At 40.6% G+C, this 21975-nt stretch overlaps 1 protein-coding gene across 2 annotated transcripts in view; it reads right to left on the reverse strand.

The window, feature by feature from the left end:
* The window catches only part of ubl3b (ubiquitin-like 3b), a 30315-nt gene extending 8597 nt beyond the window's left edge, over nt 1-21718 (reverse strand). Inside the window, exons 1-6 of one of the 2 annotated variants that reach the window (XM_057851093.1) lie at nt 21546-21718; nt 21049-21242; nt 9988-10096; nt 5596-5682; nt 5438-5515; nt 3766-3814 (exon numbers count right to left, since the gene is read on the reverse strand). In XM_057851093.1, the coding sequence (XP_057707076.1) occupies nt 3766-3814; nt 5438-5515; nt 5596-5682; nt 9988-10096; nt 21049-21075 (350 nt within the window). In that variant the 5' untranslated portion in view covers nt 21076-21242; nt 21546-21718. Of the gene's footprint in view, nt 1-3622; nt 3815-5437; nt 5516-5595; nt 5683-9987; nt 10097-21048; nt 21243-21545 lie in introns of those variants that run through there. The other variant, XM_057851094.1, reaches the window with a different exon arrangement.
* Between the last annotated feature and the right edge of the window lie 257 nt (nt 21719-21975).

A 21975-nucleotide genomic window follows, 5' to 3' on the forward strand; every position in this document is an offset into this window, starting at 1 on the left:
TTTTTCCAGCTTACCAAATGGAGTCAGTACAAGGGGTTAAGACTAAGGTGAATGCCCAAAGTTTGGCATTTTTACTGGGCTGTCACGGCCCTAACGGCCCAGGTCGCTGGAGCTGCCCCAGCGTGGGTTTTACAGGTTATACTTTTTTGTGGGTTTATCTATATTACTTTTTCTCTTTAATCTTAAATCCAGAGATTAAAATTGTTTTATAAACATCAGGTCTGGTTACTATACACAGAAAGGTAGTGTATCACAAAAGTGAGTACACCCCTCGCATTTCTGCAGATTTTTAAGTATATCTTTTCATGGGACAACACTGACAAAATGACACTTTGATACAATAAAAAGTAGTCTGTGTGCAGCTTATATAATATTTTCCCCTCAAAATAAATCAAAATATAGCCCTTAAAATCTAAACCCCTGGCAACAAAAGTGAATATACCCCTTAGAAACTACATCCCTAAATGTCCAAATTGAGTAGTGCTTGTCATTTTCCCTCCAAAATGTCATGTGACTCGTTACAGGAGTGCTGACTGCACTCCTGTAAGCACTCATATGCTTTGTTGACATGTCTTCAGCAAAGTGTTTGCGGGCTTTCTTGTGTGATTTGGTGTTGCGTTTTTTAATTTGTTTTTTTGTTATGTGATTTGGTGGGTTTTTTTCTATTTGTATTTTTGTTATGTGATTTGGCGTTTTGTTAATTTGTATTTTTGTTATGTGATTTGGTGAGTTTTTTTTTTTTTTTTTGGTCATTTGCGTTTTTTTTGTTTTTTCATGTGATTTGGTGTTTTGTTTTTAATTTGCAGTTTTGTTATTAGAGGTGTGCGAAATTTCCGATTCTTAGATTATTCGTGATTCGGCCGTGGAAGATTCAAGAACGATTCACAAACATCCAAATTCCGATTATTGAAATATGTCAAGTAAAGCGGAAGTAAAACACACTCAGCGCGCCGCGCGGTCTTCGGGATGCAATGAGGAACGGAGCGAAAGTAGCTAAACATCATGCTTCTCATTACCCGGCCCCTTGGGTAATGCCAATGCTCAACTCACGGCTCTAGCTCAACTCATGCCGCGAGATAAAAAAAAAACAACAACAACATACCTGACTGTTGCAGACAGCTGCTACAAAGCACGTCCACATAATGGTACGGTAGATATCATTTATATAGGACTAGATGCAAAATAGACTCGGTGGCGATCGCGGCACATGTAGAGAAAGCTAGATGCAAGCGTTAGTAAACGGCCGCCATCTTAAAGCAGTAGACTTCCCTGCAAGGCTGTTGTAGCGAACCTTCCAAGCGAACCTAATTAACTTTTTAGCTAAAATACTCCTAAATTGGTAAAATATTGTATTTAAATATTATTTAAATATCTATAATATTTAAAATAGTTTTTAAACTTTCACATGTCGAAAGTAGACAAAAGGGAAATAATGGAATAACGGGAGCAATTTTAACAACTTTAACGGTTGATTCACAACATTAAATAAATTGAATGTTTATCTATTTAATCCTGCGAGGCTTTTTTTTCTCTTTTTTTTAGTTTTTGTAACTAATGTACAAAACATTAAAAGCAGCTAATAGCGGGGGGGGGGGGGGGGGTAATAATCAATAATCGATTTATAATGGAATCGTAGCCTCTGAATCGTAATCGAATCGTTAAGTGCCCAAAGATTCCCACCTCTATTTGTTATGTGATTTGGTGTTTTGTTCTTGAATGTGTCTTTTGTTATGTGATTTGGCGTTTTGTTTTTGAATTAACTTTTTGTTGTGATTTGGCGTTTTGTTTTTTAAATTTGTTTTTGTTATGGTATATGCCGTTTTTTTTAATGTGATATGGTGTTTTGTTTTTAATTTGTATTTTTGTTATGTGATTTGGCGGTTTTTTTTTGTTTTGTTTGTTTGCTTTGTTATGTGATTTAGCGTTTTGTTTTTTTTGTTTGCCGTTTTGTTTTGTTTTTTATATGTGATTTGGTGTTTTGTTTTTAATTTGTTTTTTTGTTAAGTTCATGAATTTGTTTTTTGTTATGTAATTTGGCGTTTTTGTTGTTGTTTTTTTCCTTATTTGCTTTTTTTGTTTGTTTTTATGTGATTTGGTGTTGTGTTTTTAATTTGTATTTTTGTTATGTGATTTGGTGTTTTGTTCTTGAATTTATTTTTGGTTATGTGATTTGGTGTTTTGTTTTCAAATTAATTTTTTGTTATGTTATCTGCCGTTGTGTTTTTTGATTTGCTGTTGTTTTTGAATTTGTTTTTTAATATGATTTGGCATTTTGTTTTACAATTTGTATTGTTGTTATTTGCCGCTGTTTTTGATTTTTTGTTGTTGTTGTGATTTGCTTTTTTTATTTTTTATTATTTTTTTTTATTTCTGTTACGTAATTTGCTGTTGTGTTTTTGAATGTTTTTGTGTTATGCGATTTGGCCGTTGTGTTTTCTCACTTCATGGCCACCGTATGTCTCTCGCTCTCTAAACTTATTTTACAAATTGTATAAAAACAAAACACCAAGTCTTTCTATCTGTGGTTTCCTTAAAAAAACAACATTTTGGTAAGAAAAAAATGGACTTGGCCACATCATAGACATAACCCAAAACTAAACCATTCAACATTTTCACGACTATACCCCTGAAAAATCATCACCATTCACCTTTAGCCCCGCGCTGATCGATCACACGGAAGAGCGTCTCGGAAAAACCCAAACCAAATTTTGCACGTGAGAGAAATTTATTTCAGACAGAATTCATCATTATTATTATTATTATTATTCACACTTTGTATACAAGATGCCATTAAATCCAGAGGTAATACTTAGAACACCAAAAAAGTCAACCATTTTAAAGACAGCCTATTCAATGTATAAAACAGATGACGAGACGGGGAAGCTTTTCGAGTAAAAAGTCGAGGTTTTCGGAACTATACAAGCGCTGACGGAGCACATCTCGTGTTAGTTTATTTATTTCTTTTTAACATGAATTCATATCGACTAGAGTTCATCGCCGTGACACAGAAGACGAAAAATCACAAAGCAAAAAAAAGACACTCCAATTGTTTTTTTCCCCCCCCACCCCCGCACTCGCACACGAATACCTATACACGAGATAAAAATGGATATATTTCAATTCCGATATGAATTCATCGACCGGCGCTGACGGACGTCCGATACGACTTGAAATGTTATCGTCCGATTCGTTCGAAGCGGGAGGGATGGCGGCGAATGATTCGCCGCCATCCCTCCCGCTTCGAACGAATCGGACGCCCGTCGCCGTCACCCGATGTCTTGACGATATTACTGGATTCCACGATAAAAGGCAAACGATTAAAGACGGCATTCAAATAAACACGAGGACTCAAAAAATGTCCGTTTTTTTCCCCCTCTCTTCTTCTGGCGTGTTCCCTTTTCCTTCCTTCAAAGTTTTCCCTTGGTCCGAAGAAACGAACGCGCGCCGTCGTCGGCGCTGAGGCAGAAACGTGGGGGAGATGGCACGAGTCTTCGAATGAAACGGAAGAGGATGAGCAACTACACGCTCGCCGTTAACTGGTTAAGTGCATGAAGGGGGTTAACGGCGTTCAGTCGGCATCCGGCCCGGTTCGGTCGGGGCGCGAATGAAATGTTTGGCGTGGATGCGTTGGCACAAAAAAAAAAAAAAAAAAAGCCTCCCAGTGGACCAAAAAAAAAATACATGAACTAGATTTCCAGTGATTTTAGTGTGTGTTGATATATATTTCTATTCATATAAGGGTGCGAGGAAGGCTGGATTCCTTACAAGAGGAGGCAGCAATTGCTCTCTGTTGTTTTTTCTCTGTTTCTTTGACCTAAAAGACAGAAAATAATACAGTGATCCACAAAAAACTTTTCAACAATCCAATAAAACCGAGAGTGATGGAAGAAGATGTTATTCATACTAATTGAAACCTTAAAACATGCCTTTTAAGCCGTTAAAGCCGCTAGCTAAAGCCTAGTTTGTACAGTGTATCACAAAAGTGAGTACACCCCTCGCTTTTCGGCAGATATGAAAGTATATTGTTTCGTGGGACAACACTGACAAAATGACACAATGAAAAGTAGTCTGTGTGCAGCTTATATAATACAGTTCATTTATTTCCCCCTCAAAATATAGCCATTAATATCTAAACCCCTGGCAACAAAAGTGAGTACACACCTTAGAAACTACATCCCTAATGTCCAAATTGAGTACTGCTTGTCATTTTTCCCTCCAAAATGTCATGTGAGATTTGCCACAAGTGTTTGCAGAATTGCACTTTCATTTCACAAAAGCAATAAATGCATTTAATATTTAAAATACCTGAGCGTAGCCTCAAACAGTACAAAAATAATGTAATAAATGAGGATCTAAGTACAACAAAACAAAGTGGCTAATTTGCATAGCTAAAGTCGGCCAGCTTAAATGCTATAAAATGCTCACGTTGCTTTTAACACTAGAACTACCAAGGGTGGATGAGTACAAATTACAAATCACTTTTGTAACCAGAGACTGGTCATCTGACCCTAATCAGCATATCTTTTGTGAGGACTGAGGTCCTCATTAGTCATTCCCATTCACACTCACAAAACCATAGGGTTGGATTGCTCCAATTAGCATCTTGAGTGTTTGCGAGGCAGGGCTGCCCTGGCTTTGTCGGATAGTGGACCGCTCAGGCAGGCAATCGGGTGGACAACCTTTTTACATATTCCAAAAGCTGCAGTTTACCTACACTTCCTTTCTATACAAGGCACAGTGTAGCTTCAGTATGCATTCAGTGCTGCCATGTCAGTCATATTGTAGAACACGGTGACTGGCCATCTCCGTGTTCCTACGTGTTTGACAAAGCCAAGGGAGCCCTAGATTTGCAAATATTCAAGATGCTCATTGCAGCTATTCAGAGTGACCTAGGCTGTGACTCCACAGGAGTGTGTAGGGGGGTTGCCTGCTTGATTGCTTGTTTGAGTGGTCTATTGTTTGACAAAGCCCAGTGGTCAGTTTGGTATCAGGGTCATTTGACAACTTTCTAGTCTTTATAGCCAAAAAAAACCCCGGGACTTCCAGTTTTTAACAAATCTTTTAAACACCCATTCCCACAAAAAACTGCCAAATCTACTTTTTAACTAATGAATGTATAAAAACATTAGCTCAAATAAAAACATACCTTATGTCGGTCTTAACAGGGAGCAGCTGGATTCAGCCTTGTTAAATATGTCATATTTACTGTCGCCACTAGAGGTCAGTGTATCTATGCAAATCAATCAAATTAAATGCAACACTTTCAGAACAAAACATAATGTCTCTAACGAATTGTCAAAGTGGAAAAATTTGACTTGAAACTTTTTTCCCCAATCAGATTACTTGAGTTAATCGATTCATCGTTGCAGCACTAATTCTCAGATAAACCCCTTTAGGTAGCCTGGATAAAATATTAAGATTACGATAGGGTTCTCACCGTGAGAGTTGGGTTCCGGAAGAGTCTCCCTGGCAACCAGGTGCATGACGGTGGTCCGGCCCGGAGGCAATTTCAGAGCTGCGACAAAGAAATGGTTGGAATGAGCAAAACAACAAAAAAAGACGCCTCGCGGTGACATTTGTTTGAGAGGGCATCACCTCCGAGGGTCACGTTGCCATGGAGGAAGCGTCCCTGGAAGATGAGGCGCAGTATGCTGGGGCTGCTCACTCGCTCCTCTTCCCATCCTGCTTTGCAAAAGGAAGACATTACAAAATGGTATTCGAAGGGTGTAGTCGTCAGCTCCATTTGAACTGGGACAATTCGAAGCACAGAAATCTAATGATGGTAAGTGGTAAGACGCTAACATAACGGTCACCAGTAGGTGGTAGTGTTGCGTTTCACTTCCTAGGACTTTTTCAGGACATTTTTCATCCACTGGAATTTGAAGTTTTGAAGTCTCATTGGCATTATTTTTTAAGTTGGAAATGCCATAAGAATCATTTAAAAACAAAAGTAATAAAAAAGAAAATGCTTAATTTTCTCCCCATTTGTTTTTCAAAGTAAAAAACATTATGATTAGGTACAAGATGAAAAGTAGAAAAAGTCCAAGTAGTAGAAGTACAAGTAGAAGTTACAGATGAAGTACACGTACAAGCACAAGTAGAAGAAACAGGAGAAGTAATAGTGCAAGTAGAAAGAGTACAAGAAGAAGTAGGAGAAGTAGAAGATGTAGATGAAGAACAAGTAGTGGAAGCAGGAGAAGTGCAAGCAGAAGTGCAAGTAGTCAGAGTACAAGTAGAAGTAGTCGTAGAAGTACAAGCAGATGAAGTACAAGTAGTGGGAGAAGTACAAGTGGAGGAAGAAGCAGGAGAAGTTGAAGTAGAAGTACAATTACAAGTGGAGGAGCAAATAGAACAAGGGTGCTCAATCCCGGTCCTCGAGAGCCCCTACCCAGCTTGTTTTCCATGTCTCCCTCTTTTTAACACACCTGAATCAAATGATCAGCTCATCAGCAAGCTCTGCAGCAGCCTGATAACCATCCTGGATTACAGTGCCTTGCAAAAGTATTCGGCCCCCTTGAACCTTGCAACCTTTCGCCACATTTCAGGCTTCAAACATAAAGATATGAAATTTAATTTTTTTGTCAAGAATCAACAACAAGTGGGACACAATCATGAAGTGGAACAACATTTATTGGATAATTTAAACTTTTTTAACAAATAAAAAACTGAAAAGTGGGGCGTGCAATATTATTCGGCCCCCTTGCGTTAATACTTTGTAGCGCCACCTTTTACTCCAATTACAGCTGCAAGTCGCTTGGGGTATGTTTCTATCAGTTTTGCACATCGAGAGACTGACATTCTTGCCCATTCTTCCTTGCGAAACAGCTCGAGCTCAGTGAGGTTGGATGGAGAGTGTTTGTGAACAGCAGTCTTCGGCTCTTTCCACAGATTCTCCATTGGATTCAGGTCTGGACTTTGACTTGGCCATTCTAACACCTGGATACGTTTATTTTTGAACCATTCCATTGTAGATTTGGCTTTATGTTTTGGATCATTGTCCTGTTGGAAGATAAATCTCCGTCCCAGTCTCAGGTCTTGTGCAGATACCAACAGGTTTTCTTCCAGAATGTTCCTGTATTTGGCTGCATCCATCTTCCTGTCAATTTTAACCATCTACCCTGTCCCTGCTGAAGAAAAGCAGGCCCAAACCATGATGCTGCCACCACCATGTTTGACAGTGGGGATGGTGTGTTCAGGGTGATGAGCTGTGTTGCTTTTACGCCAAACATGTCGTTTTGCATTGTGGCCAAAAAGTTCAATTTTGGTTTCATCTTACCAGAGCACCTTCTGCCACATGTTTGGTGTGTCTCCCAGGTGGCTTGTGGCAAACTTTAAACGAGACTTTTTATGGATATCTTTGAGAAATGGCTTTCTTCTTGCCACTCTTCCATAAAGGCCAGATTTGTGCAGTGTACGACTGATTGTTGTCCTATGGACAGACTCTCCCACCTCAGCTGTAGATCTCTGCAGTTCATCCAGAGTGATCATGGGCCTCTTGGCTGCATCTCTGATCAGTTTTCTCCTTGTTTAAGAAGAAAGTTTGGAAGGACGGCCGGGTCTTGGTAGATTTGCAGTGGTCTGATGCTCCTTCCATTTCAATATGATGGCTTGCACAGTGCTCCTTGAGATGTTTAAAGCTTGGGAAATCTTTTTGTATCCAAATCCGGCTTTAAACTTCTCCACAACAGTATCTCGGACCTGCCTGGTGTGTTCCTTGGTTTTCATCATGCTCTCTGCACTTTATACAGAACCCTGAGACTATCACAGAGCAGGTGCATTTATACGGAGACTTGATTACACACAGGTGGATTCTATTTATCATCATCGGTCATTTAGGACAACATTAGATCATTCAGAGATCCTTACTGAACTTCTGGAGTGAGTTTGCTGCACCGAAAGTAAAGGGGCCGAATAATATTGCACGCCCCACTTTTCAGTTTTTTATTTGTTAAAAAAGTTTAAATTATCCAATAAATGTTGTTCCACTTCACGATTGTGTCCCACTTGTTGTTGATTCTTGACAAAAAAATTAAATTTCATATCTTTATGTTTGAAGCCTGAAATGTGGCGAAAGGTTGCAAGATTCAAGGGGGCCGAATACTTTTGCAAGGCACTGTAGTTGGTTCAGGTGTTTTAGAGGAGGGAGACATGGAAAACAAGCTGGATAGGGGATAGGGGCTCTCGAGGAACGGGATTGGGCACCCCTGAAGTAGAAGAAGCAGGAGAAGTAGTAGAAGTACAAGTGCAAGTAGTATGAGAAGCAGAAGTAGAAGAAGTACAAGTAGAAGTAGTACAAGCAGAAGTAGAAGAAGTACAAGAAGACGTACAAGTAGTGGAAGAAGTACAAGTAGAAGAAGCAGGAGAGGTACAAGTAGTAGAAGAAGCAGGAGAAGTACAAGTACAAAATGTAGATGAAGTACAAGTAGAAGATATTGATGAAGTAGAAGTAGTACAAGCAGAAGAAGGATAAGTACAAGTAGAAGAAGTAGGAGAAGTAGTAGAAGTACAAGTGCAAGTAGTAAGAGAAGCAGAAGTAAAAGAAGTACAAGATAATGATGAAGTACAAGTAGAAGAAGTACAAGTAGTGGGAGAAGTACAAGTAGTAAAAGTAGTACAGGTAGAAGAAGCAGGAGAGGTACCAGTAGAAAATGTAGATGAAGTACAAGTAGAAGGTATTGATGAAGTACAAGTAGTACAAGCAGAAGTAGAAGACGTACAAGTAGTGGGAGAAGTACACGAAGCAGGAGAGGTACAAGTAGTAGAAGAAGCAGGAGAAGTACAAGTAGAAAATGTAGATGAAGTACAAGTAGAAGAAGCAGAAGTGCAAGTAGAAGTACAAGTGCAAGTAGAAGAACCAGGAGAAGTAGTAGAAGTCCAAGTGCAAGAAGTGGAAGCAGAAGTACAAGTAGAAGAAGTACAACTGGAAGTAGTAGAAGTGTAAGTAGGAGAAGTAGTAGAAGTACAAGTGCATGTAGTAGAAGTATTAGAAGTAGTAGAAGAAGTAAAAGTAGAATATGCAAGAGAAGTACAAGAAGCAGGAGAAGTACAATTAGAAAATTTAGATGAAGTACAAGTAGAAGTAAGCAGAAGTGGAAGTAGAAGAACCAGGAGAAGTAGGAGAAGTACAAGTAGTGGAAGCAGAAGGAGAAGTACAAGTAAAAGAAGTAGGAGAAGTACAAGTTGAAGAAGTACAAGTGGAAGTAGTAGAAGTGGAAGTAGAAGAAGTAGTAGAAATTGAATATGCAGGAGAAGTACAAGTAGTAGAAGTAGAAGAAGCAGAATTACAAGTAGAAGAAGGACAAGTCGAGAAAAAGCAGGAGCAGTACAAGTAGTAGAAGCAGGAGAAGTGCAAGCAGAAGTACATGTAGAAGTACAAGTGCAAGTGAAGGACAAGTAGAAGTAGCAGGAGAATTAGAAGGAGCAGGAGAAGTACAAGTCGAAGAAGGACAAGTAGAAATAGTAGAAGTACAAGTGCATATAGAAAAATACAAGTAGAAGAAGCAGGAGAAGTATTAGAAGTACAAGCAGAAGTAGAGACGTACAAGTAGTAGATGTCGAAGTAGAAGGAGCAGTAGATGTACAAGTGCAAGTAGAAGTAGAAGTGCACGTAGACAAATTACAAGTAGTAGAAGTACAAGTGCAAGTAGTTGGAGAAGTAAAAAGTATAAAGTAGAAGATATAGATGAAGTACAAGTACAAGTGGAAGAAGAAGCAGATATAGATATAGAGTACAAGTGCAAAGTAGAAGAAAAAAAAACAGCAAAATAGATGGTAGCTTTTGCATTGTATGGAAAACGACCATCAATAAATAATAATTACCCTTAACTGCAATAGACACAAAAGATTTGAAATATATTTGGTTTGAGATAGCTAGCATTAAATGACAATGTTTCAATGCCATTGACTCCACTGGACGTCTAGCGCCGTCAATGGCAGCCAAAGCTCCTTTCCATTTGATGAATTGTTAGCAACCACGACGTCACTCACCCGTGGGCCAGTTTTCAAAGACGTGCTTGGCGATGTCCGTGGCCGAGTCGTTCGGCGAGAAGGTGAAGTCCTGCGTTTTCCCGCTGACCAGAATGAGGCGGAGGTGCACCTGGGGCGGACAAACGAAAACGCCGTTCATTCCCCGAAGGAGATTTACCAGGAGTCGTGGCGAGAATAAGAAGGGGCGGGGCCGCCGTCCACACGTCCGTCCGGCCTGTTAGCTTAATGCGATAACCGCGGGTGTCCCAGACAGCTCTGAACATCTTATTAAATGTGCGTAACAAAGGAGTAAGGGGCGGAGGGGGCATGCCGATAGAACAAAAGAACCGAAAAAGCTGGGGAAACAGCGCCAAAAAGAACGGAGAGACATTAATTTCTTTGCAGGAAGATGATTTCAACTAGTTTTCAGCAATTGATCCAAAGTAAGCATTATTTTAGATATCATTAGGGTTGGGTGCCAAAACAAAGTATCGATTCCGTACCGAGTCAGTCCCAGGTCGCTTCGTTTATATTTTGGATCATTTCCTATTGATTCAAGGGCTTTTTTTCAAGTTACCTAAAATTCATTGTTCACCTCCTGTTGATTGTGGAGCATTTCTGGATCACTTTCTGTTGATTTTGGGTCATTCCCAAGCCACCTCATTTACATTTTGGGCCATTTTCTGTTGATTTAAGGTCTTTTTCAATGTTATTTCCTATTCATTGGCCACTGCCAATTGATTATGGGGTATTTCTGGATCACTTTCTGTTGATTTTGCGTCATTCCCAAGTCACTTCATTTAGATTTGGATCATTTCTTATTGATTTAAGGGCTTTTTCCCCCAAGTTACTTCCTATTCACTGTTCACTTCCTTATGATTAAGGGGCATTTGCAGATCACTTCCTGTTGATTTTGGGTAATTCCCAAGCCACCTCATTTACATTTTGGGCCATTTTCTGTTGATTAAGGGCTTTTTCAATGTTATTTCCTATTCATTCGTCACTTCCTATTGATTATGGGGTATTTCTGGATCACTTTCTGTTGATTGTGCATCATTCCCAAGTCACTTCATTTACATTTTGGATCATTTCCTATTGATTTAAGGGCTTTATTTCCCCAAGTTACTTCCTATTTATTGCTCACTTCCTTATGATTAGGGGACATTTGCAGATCACGTCCTCTTGATTTTGGGTCATTCCCAAGTCACTTCCTTTACATTTAGAATTATATCATGTTGATTTAATGCATTTTTTTTTCAAGTTACTTCCTAGTCATTGGTCACCTTCTGTTGATTATCACTTCCTTTTGATCTTGGGTCATTCCCAAGCCACCTCATTTACATTTTGGGCCATTTTCTGTTGATTTAAGTTTTTTTAAAAAAAATGTTATTTCCTATTCATTGGTAACTACCTGTTGATTATGGGGTATTTCTGGATCAATTTCTGTTGATTTTGCATAATTCCCAAGTCACTTCATTTACATTTTGGATCATTTCCTATTGCTTTAAGGGCTTTTTTCCCCCCAAGTTACTTCCTATTCATTGCTCACTTCCTTATGATTAGGGGATATTTGCTGATCACTTCCTGTTGATTTTGGGTCATTCCCAAGTCACTTCTTTTACATTTAGAATTATATGTTGATTTAAGGGATTTTTTTTTCCAAGTTACTTCCTATTCATTGCTCCCCTTCAGTTGATTATGGGGCATTTCCCGATCACTTCCTTTTGATCTTCGGTCATTCCCAAGTCACTTCATTTACATTTTGGATCATTTTCTGTTAATTTAAGGGCTTTTTCAATGTTACTTTCTATTCATTGGTCACTTCCTGTTGATTATGGGATATTTTCAGATCACTTCCTGTTAATTTTGGATCATTCCCAAGTCACTTCATTTACATTTTGGATAATTTCCGGTTGATTACAGGGCTTTTTTCAAGTTACGTCCTATTCATTGGTCACCTCCTGTTGATTACAGGGCCTTTCCGAGTCGCTTCCTGTTGATTTTGGGTCTTCCCAAGTCACTTCCTTTACATTTTGGATCTTTTTCTGTGGAATTAAGGGCTTTTTCAATGTTACGTTCTATTCATTGGTCACTTCCTGTTGATTGTGGGACATTTTCAGATCACTTCCTGTTGATTTTGGATCATTCCCAAGTCACTTCATTTACATTTTGGATCAATTCCTGTTGATTTAAGGGCTTTTTTGGAAAGTCTGTTAGTTTAAGGGGTTTTTTTCAAGTTACTTCCTATTCATTGGTCACCTCCTGTTAATTATGGGGCATTTCTGGATCACTTCCAGTTGATTTTGGATAATTACCGGGTCACTTCCTTTACATTTTGGATAATTTGATATAAGGGCTTTTTCCAAATTACTGGGAATGGAGAATTTCACTTCATTTACATTTGGGATCATTTCCTGTTGATTTAAGGGCTTGTTTCAAGTTACTTCTGATTCATTGGTCACTTCCTAATGATTAAGGGACATTTGCAAATCACTTCCTGTTGATTTTGGGTCATTCCCAGATCACTTCCTTTACATTTAGGATTATTTCATATTGATTTAAAGGCATTTTCCTGTGTTACTACCGATTATTTGTTCATTTCCTGTTGATTATGGGGCATTTCCGGATCACTTCCTGTTTGAGTCATTCCCAGGTCACTTCCTTTTAATGAATTGTCAAAAAGAATTACCACCAATAAAACACACATAGTTCAAAAATAATAAATTTAATTTAGAATTTTCTATTCATGTAGTAATGAAAATAGTCTTGCATTTTTGTTTTTAACGGATCGATATAGAGATGAAAGTTTTAGTACTGTCATAAGTAATCGGTGCTAGACATCTTATCCATTTGGACAATAAAACCCTACCAGTTCTAATGGTTTTGGAAGTCCCTTGCCTTCAACGGTGCCGAAACGTTCGGCAGCTTTTCTCCCGGCGTGTTTTGTGAAGGACACGAGGCGAGAACAAAGCGACTTAACGAGGTGTGACGCGGCACGGCGATCCCGCTCTCTGATCTGTTTACAAACACTCTTAGCCGTCCCCCTTTCTGAACCCAGTAACCTCCGAGCGGGGTCATGTAGCCATGTCATATTAACAAGCTTCCCCGCCATCCCTTTCATCCCCCCGTCAAATGAAAACAAGCTCCAATCTGCCTCGTTCCCCTTGGCAACAGCGCCAGCGTCCTTGAGCTGCTCCAATCCGAAGGCTCGCAGGCGTCAAATCCTTCAAATGCTGTTACAAATGACTTTTTGTTGTTGTTTTTTGTTTTTTTAAATCACGATAATGAGGAGCTACCGAAGCTCTCAAAGGATTAGTCGCTCTTGATAGCCTTACATATTTCCTGGAAACAAACAAACAAAAAAAGACCACAAGAGAGCTTTTTATTTTTTTTAAAAAAAGTTCCGAACATGTTACTGTACTGTACTGTTTATTAGGGTTGTTCCGATCATGTTTTTTTGCTCCCGATCCGATCCCGATTGTTTTAGTTTGAGTATCTGCCGATCACGCTATTTCCCGATTGCTTTTTTTTTTTTGCTCCCGGTTCAATTCCAATCATTCCCGATAATTTTTCCCGGTCATATACATTTTGGCAATGCATTAAGAAAAAAATGAATAAAACTAGGACGAATATATACATTCAACATACAGTACATAAGTACTGTATTTGTTTATTATGACAATAAAGCCTCAAGACGGCATTTTACATTATTAACATTCTTTCTGTGAGAGGGATCCACGGATAGAAAGACTTGTAATTCTTAAAGGATAAATGTGACTTTGTATATTGTGACTAAATATTGCCATCTAGTGTATTTGTTGAGGTTTCAGTAAATGATACTGCAGCCATTCAACCCAAATGCATGATGGGAAGTGGAACCATGACTGTGCGTAGTGCTACCAATTGATACTATATATCCTCTATGCGTTGAGAAATACCATAAGGTGTTAAGAAAAAGATCAATTGCTACCTTGCTTCCCCACATTGCTTCCCATGATATTACTAATCGTAGGGAGAGGGATTGTAAGGCTTTAGCCAGTTAAAAAAGGCTCCAAAGGCTGCCAAAATTCACTCTACTCATTTTACGCTGCCTTTTATCTCTCTATATGGGTAAACCGGTAAAACACCATTACAGATTGAGCGCGACAACGCGTGAGTGGCTCGTGCAACGCATGCATTAATTGCGTTAAATATTTTAACGTTATACTTTTTTTTTTTTTTTAATTAATTACCACCGTTATGGGGATAAATTTGATAACCCTACCTTAAGCCTAAACTAAAGACTGGATGAGTGTAACATATTATGTCTGTAACGTTAAATACAATTAGAAAACAATTTAATTTAAATATATATATATTAAAAAAAGGCATGGCCCATATTTTTTTGCCGATTCCAATACTTTGAAAATGACATGATCGATCGGGACATCTCTACTGTTTATAGTACTTTCTCTTTTTAATACTGATCGGTAGGGCTGCAACTAACGATTATTTTTTATAATCGATGAATCAGTGTCCAGGAGGCATCCAAACCGAATGCCCGAGCCACCTCAGCTGGCTCCTCTCAACACTGAGGAGTAGCGGCTCGACCCAGTGTCTCTCCCGGATGACAGAGCTTATCAACCCTATCTCTAAGGGAGAGCCCGGACACCCTGCGGAGGAAACTTATTTCAGCCGCTTGTTCCCGTGATCATCATCTTCGGGTCACAACCCACAGCTCGTGACCATAGGTGAAGGAAGCAAAGTAGGGCTCAGCTCCTTCTTCACCACAATTGACCGGTACAGAGTGCGCATCACTGTACCGATCCGCCTGTCATCCCTCCTACCCTCACCCGTGAACAAGACCTGTAGATTTGAACTCCTCCATTTGGAGTAGGATCTCATCCCCGATCCGGAGAGGGCACCCCATCCTTTTCCAACCGAGGACCATGGTCTCGGATTTGAAGGTGCTGATCTTCATCCCAACCACTTCACACTTGACTGCGAACCGCTGTTCCAGCTAGTGAGTCTAACGACTGTCCCGCAGATCAAATTCCCAGAGCGGGGCAAGCCACAGCAAACAGACAGCAGAGTGCACCAATTAGCGACAGGCAGACGTGACGTTGGTAAGGTTAAGTGACAAGACTAACGCCAGGACGTAAACATACGAGGAGAGCAGAGAAGTTTATTCAACATGGCTAGCGCGAGACAGACTGTTGGTTTTAGCGACTCAACTTGTTTTTGGTCATTTAAAAACTGCATTTACCGCGGATAGGAACATACTCTCGGCTCTCCCGTTCGCCATCTGTGTTGTTGTGGAGACGACTTCCCACGCGCAAGAGTGACGTTGCCCGTTAAGAACACAACAAATCTTGCGCGGATGATTTCGTTCGAGCTTGAAAGGCCAATAAGGAGCTGGGTCCCAGACTCTATAGCTGGAACAGCGGTGAGTCTGGAGTTCCAGGCTAGCGAACAGCTCCAGTGAGGGTTGGAGATCACAACTTGATGAAGCCAAATGCACCACATCATCTGCGAAAAGCAGAGATGCAATGCTGAGGCCACCAAACCCCACCCCTTCAACGCTTCAGCTGCACCTAGAAATTCTGTCCATAAAATTTATGAACAGAATCGGTGAAAAAGGGGCAACCTTGGTGGAGCCCAACCCTCACTAAGAACGAATCCGACTCACTGCCACCAATGCAACTCTAACACGCTCTAAAACTCTAACGCACTCTAACACCTGTCGTACAGGGACCGAACAGCTCTTACCAAGGGGCTCGGTACCCCGTACTCCCAAAGCACTCACCACAGACTCCCCGAGGGACACAGTCAAACGACTTCTACAAATCCACAAAACCCACGTAGACCAGCTGGGCGAACTCCCATGCACCCTTCGAGGGTGCCCAGTCGAGGGTGTAGTGCTTCTCCACAGTTCCACGGCCGGTATGAAAACCACACCGCTCCTCCTGAATCCGGGATTCGACCTACCGATGGACCCTCCACTCCAGCGCCCCTGAATAGGCTTTACCAGGGAGGCTGAGGAGTGTGATCCCTCTATAATTGGACCACCACCCCGGTCTCCCAATCCAAAGTACTGTCCCCGATGTCCACGCGATGTTGTAGATGCGTGTAAGACACAACAGCCCCAAAACATCCAGAGCCTTCAGGAACTCCGGGCGGATCTCATCCATCCCCGGGGCCCTGCCACAGAGGAGCTTACCTTAGTGACTTCGACCAAAGAGATAGGAGAGCCCTCAGAGTCCACAAACTCTACTTCCTCAAAGGAAAGCGTGTCGGTGGAATTGAGGAGGTCTTCACAGTACTCTCCCCACCAACTCGCGATGTCCTGAGTCGAGCTCAACAGTACCCTATCTCCACTATACACAGTGTAATGGTGCACTGCTTTCCCCTCCTGAGACACCGGATGGTGGACCAGAATTTCCTCAAAGCCGACCAGAAGTTATATTCCATGGCCTCAACGAACTCCTCCCATGTCTGGGTTATTGCCTCAGCGACCGCCACATTCCGCTTGGCCAGTCGGTACTTGTCAGCTGCCTCTGGAGTCCCACAGGCCGAAACGGCGCGGTAGGCTCTAGTAATGTCACATTAACTGTTGCCACGAGAGGGCAGTGTATCCACCCAAATCAATAAAACTAAAAGCAAACGCTTTCAAAACAAACCATTACAACGCCACTTTCATTAAACAAATACTCAAAGCAGCAAAATTTCATTGTAATTCTTTTTGTTAATCGATTAATCGTTGCAGCACTAGTCTTTATTAAATGCTTCATTGACTGAGTCCACTCACGCTGCTGAGAACAGCCTCTAACCTACACGATGAGTTGTCAAAGCACACATGCAAGTTTAACGATGACCGACACATTTGTGCCTATGATCGTAGAGGTACCAAGCTTCTCTGGCAAGATCAAAGCTACAAACCTGTCAATCATCATTAACCTTACGTACCAAACGCAAGCTAGACAGTTTGGCCACACTGCTTAGCAGGAGGGAGGGTGAGAGGCAGTGGCAATGTACGAGCATGAAGCAGAAAAACAAATATATTTTTATCATTAAAAACCCGTTCCTTTTCACCTGATTCCGATCCTCTGAAAAATTGCGACATTGCGACATCCTGAGCAGATTAAGGAAATTTTCTCCAGGTAAACGTAGCCAATGATAGACATCGACACTGGGACTACTGGGTAGGAATTCTCTATGTCCAATTTGTTATGACTGGACTGAACCCCTCCCAGTCAAAATGAATTGGACGTCTACTGCCGTCAAAGGCGCTGAAGCATGACCATTCACTGCCGTTTGAGATACATTGGATTTGGCGCCGTTCGGGGTACAATCAATGAGTGCCTCAACCTTAAAAGGAAAGTAGGGCAACCCAGATTAGACAGATGGCATTGACGGGGGCGGCAGTCACCGTCTCAGATAAATGATTATGGATGTCTGTTAATCTGTTACCCGTCGAACCCGCGACCACCCACTAACCACTGATCACCAGGAAGCAAAATTTTTGCCCAAATTGCATCAAATCTGTCTTTTAGTGCTTATTTTTTTAACAGGCTAAAGGTCAAGTTTCCAGTTATTGTTTTTGTTCTTGTGAACGCCAACTTTGAAATCCGACTCTTTCATTTTTTGTGAACCAATCGTCTTAAAACTTGTTAGCCATGTAGCATGGGCCGGTAGCTATCAATCTTTGGAGCCCAATTTTTCCTTTTTAAGCAACAGGGCTGAATAACTAATTGCGGAATTATAATGGCGTACCGTACGCAGGCTATTTTTAAACCGTGACGTCGCATCATAAAGCGGAAATAAAGCCGAAGTGGGACATTATAGACCCGCCCTCGCATAGACACAACGTAATTTGTGCTACTTTTCCCCGGTAATCTTTCAAAAACGAACATGCCGATCACGCATTGCTTTTTTGGAACTTGTAGAAACCACTCTAGACATTACGACACATGAAGGATGTTTTCTTCATACGTTTCCGGAAACCAAAAACTCGGGAGGAAAAAATGTGAAGACCGAATCAACTTGCGTGGACTTTAACACCAGCTCGTTGAATCCATTCACGTTTCATATGCAGTAAACATTATGTTGGGTTGTCATGGTCTTTCAGAGGACAAAGAGGTAAGCCATTTTTATATTTTGAACTTATTTTTTTAGCGTAACGTTGTGCCGTACTGCTTCTGTCTGACAATGAATGACCTGAAAAGAATTACAATGGTATCTGACTGCCACTGTTACCGTTTCTGTTATATATATATATATATTTATATATATAAAAAACTTTAGTAAGGGGGAAGTGTAAATAAATTATAGAATTAAGATGTGTTATCAATGAAAAAATTAAAAGTGTTCGTTGGCTGTCACTGAGTAGCATTTGCGATCGCTACACAAAGCTAACTAAATTACCCCCAAGAAAGGTCAGAGACGTAGGACAACCAGAGGATATTTAAGAAAGACAGGGCTGATGGTAAAGGATAGCTGGTTGAAACAGGAGAATGTCATTGTCAGTCGCGTCGATAAAAAAGCTAAAGCTATGCTTAGGTCGGCTCATTTTTTCGTCTTTTTCAGCCTTCAACACTCAAGCCATCTCTTTAACTGAACATTTTTATGTTCTTCCACATCTTTGCCAGTGAATTTGGCACCAGGCACATCATTTTCGGAGAGAATTGGTAGGTTTAGCTCTGTAAACATCTCCTTCGTACACGATTTCCATTCATTTCCTATTAGGGACAAACGGTGGCTTGTCCCTACTTAGCAACAGTAGCTAATGTCATGAATATTAATGAGCGGGAGTGACGTGTTGCTTGCGCTACGCCATTAGGAGTTAGCCGGTAAAGAGCGGCCTTCTGTAGGTTAGGAATTTGCGAGTAAAGGGCAGCCAGATATTATCAAATCGTTTTTTTGTTGTTTTTTTCGCCCTCTAATAACGTCGGGCGGAGTTACAGGAGGAAGAAAAGAGTAGGTCGAATGTTATGGTCATGTGCAGATGAGAATGATTTAGGCACAAATGTCCTACCCATAATATGGCCCAAAAAAAAAAAAAAAAAAGATTGCTTCAATCAAAGAAAACGGTTTAAATGATATTTTATCGCATTCAAAAACTTCTTTCCTGTAATTGATTTTTCTTGATTTTTCTTTTGAAAATATTTTTTTTTGTTTGAAGCAACTTATTTTTTGATTAAATAATACAGGCCCAAATGCAAAACTACATTACTTCAATCAAAAAACTTGTTTCAATAAAAAAAAAAATAAACGACTTCAATCCTAAGAAAAAAAAAATCAATCAAAGAAAAATAGTTTTCAAATGCATTTTTTTGAGTTTCAAATTTATTTTTGTATTCAAACACATTTTTTTCATTGAAGTGACTTTTTTTTGTATTGAAAATATCTATTTTGATTGAAGCGACTTTTTTTTTTTTTTTTTTTTTTGATTGAATAACAAAGACACAAATCTACCTCCATAGAAGCCTAGCCCTCCGCAGGGCTAACGTTACGTGAGCGAGTGACAGCTAGCAACAACTTATTTACTAGCGCTGAGAATCTACTGCTTAAAGATGGCGGCTGTTTACTAACACTGCTCGGACGCGGCCGAGTCTGTCATTTCGCATCTAGTCCTACATGCATGCGATATCTTTGAGACGCATCGGACACTACCTGCTACCACACTAGCATCATGCGGGCTAGAGGTGTGCAAAATTTCCGATTCTTAGATTATTCGCGATTCGGCCGTGGAAGATTCGAGAATGATTCACAAACATCCAAATTCCGATTATTGAAATATGCCAAGTAAAGCGGAAGTACAACACACTCAGCGCGCCGCGTAGTCTTCGGGACAATGAGGAATGGAGCGAGAGTAGCTAAACATCATGCTTCTCATTACCCGGCCCCTCGGGTAATGCCAATGCTCAACTCACGGCTCTAGCTCAACTCATGCCACGAGATGAAAAAACACAACAACATACCTGACTGCTGCCGAGAAGCTGCTACAAAGTACATCCACGTAATGTTACGGTAGATATCATTTATATAGGACTAGATGCAATATAGATTCGGTAGTGTGAGCAGCACATCTACAAAAAGCTAGATGCAAGCGTTAGTAACGGCCGCCATCTTAAAGCAGTAGACTTCCCTGCAAGGCTGTTGTACCGAACCTTCCAAGCAAACCTAATTAACTCTTTATCTAAAATACTCCTAAATCGGTAAAATATTGACTTGAGTCTATCTTTAAAATAGTTTTAAAACCTTCACATGTCGAAAGTAGACAAAAGGGAAATTATGGAATAACGGGAGCAATTTTAACAACTTTAACGGTTGATTCACAACATTAAATTAATTGAATGTAGTTTAAAGCTGCTGATAAAGAATGGGGACTGGAGTTTTTTAGTTACTGTTATTTTTGTATATTTTTTTTACTGCTATATGTTAACTTGATACTGAAATAGTAGTTTGGTTTAGCCTGAGAGTATTTTTGAACAATTTTGGAACTAATGTACAAAACATTTTAAAAAATAAAATAAAAAAAGGAGGGGGGTGCATCAATAATCGTTTTATAATCGAATCGGAGCCTCTGAATCGTAATCGTAATCGAATCATTAGGTGCCCAAAGATTCCCAGCTCTAATGCGGCGTAGTTTTTAGCAACGTCGGCGCAGTTTGTAGCGGCTGTCGGCTGCAGTAAGTTTAAAAAAAAAAATTTTTTTATTGCTTCTTCCTCTACGCACATGACGTCTGCGCGTTATCCCGCATTTAAAGTAGTTCGGGCAAAACGTGATGGTTAGAGCTGGCAAAATTAAACGATTACTCGAGGTGAATAAAAATTACTCGGACCAGTTTTGAAACTCGAGTTACTCGAGTATACGTTTCAGCTCTAGACAATATTTTTTGGTTTGCTTTTTTTTTTTAAACAGTGACACCTTTTTAAAACTATCTCGATTCTTAGCAGGAGCATATCGATGAACCTTTTGGGATACAAAGTATCATGATATATCACCATTTCGAGATATTGTCATACTTTTCAAACCCCGATTTCAGATTAAAACTTCCCTAAGGAGTGTGTAGAAGGCAGCCAAGCTTGATTTGAACTCACTATGTCGAGGTCCCGGTGGCTGCTCATGGCTCAGCGAGAAGACGGCTGGAGAGGAGAGGACAGGACGGGCGTGCTGGATTCAGGCTGCGGCAGACGGGGCCAGAGCCCTGGCGGCCCAGACAACACGACGACTTGAGCTTTTACAAGCGCCACAGCTCCACGGCATCCATTAGGTGGACGGCACCGAGCAATTCCTACACATGACAAGACGTCAAAATGTCAGGGTGTTCCCAACACCTCCATTTTAGCAGCAGGCTAATCATCTAAGAAGGGAGGAATCTACTTAGCGATGATTATAAATGAACTCAATTAGGAAGGAAATGAGGCGGGAAGATTAGTAAGAAAAAGACAAAGCGCCGAAGAGCAGCATTTCCTGACCAAATAGAAAAGAGTGGAAAGGAGGGGGTTCTTGCGCTAACGTTAGCATTTAGCTTCCTCCGCTAGCCGTCGGGAAAGCTCGAAATGGACGCCGTTCGCGCGCTTGACGTCGAGCTCACCTGCATTTGACGACGACGCTCAGAGTACGCGTTCAGCAGCGTGGCAAAAACATCGACTGGTGGTTTTCTGGCCAAAGCAAATGTCGAAGGCTGGCTACCGCGGAGAAGCTCGGCTAATGGACGGGAAGACGCCGGATGTCAGCTGATTGTAAACACACAAAACAGCCGCGAGGCACGCTGGGAAGTGGAGTTTCAACTTCACAGCGAAAAGGAGGAATGCTTTGATTAACCCATTTTAGGCACTCGTGGAACTCATTAGCTGCCAATGACAGCGATAAAGGCCTGATTTCTTTATTAATTAAAAATAAAACAAATGAATAAACAGTAAATTTCCTCTTTATTAGGCCCCAAGCACTAAAGTGTGCGAGCGTGGGCGTAGGTAGGTTTGGATAGGGACGTAACACTACCAACTTTTTCGGATGCTCAAATT

The sequence above is a fragment of the Corythoichthys intestinalis genome, chromosome 11, assembly GCF_030265065.1.
Source record: "Corythoichthys intestinalis isolate RoL2023-P3 chromosome 11, ASM3026506v1, whole genome shotgun sequence".
NCBI lineage: Eukaryota > Metazoa > Chordata > Actinopteri > Syngnathiformes > Syngnathidae > Corythoichthys > Corythoichthys intestinalis.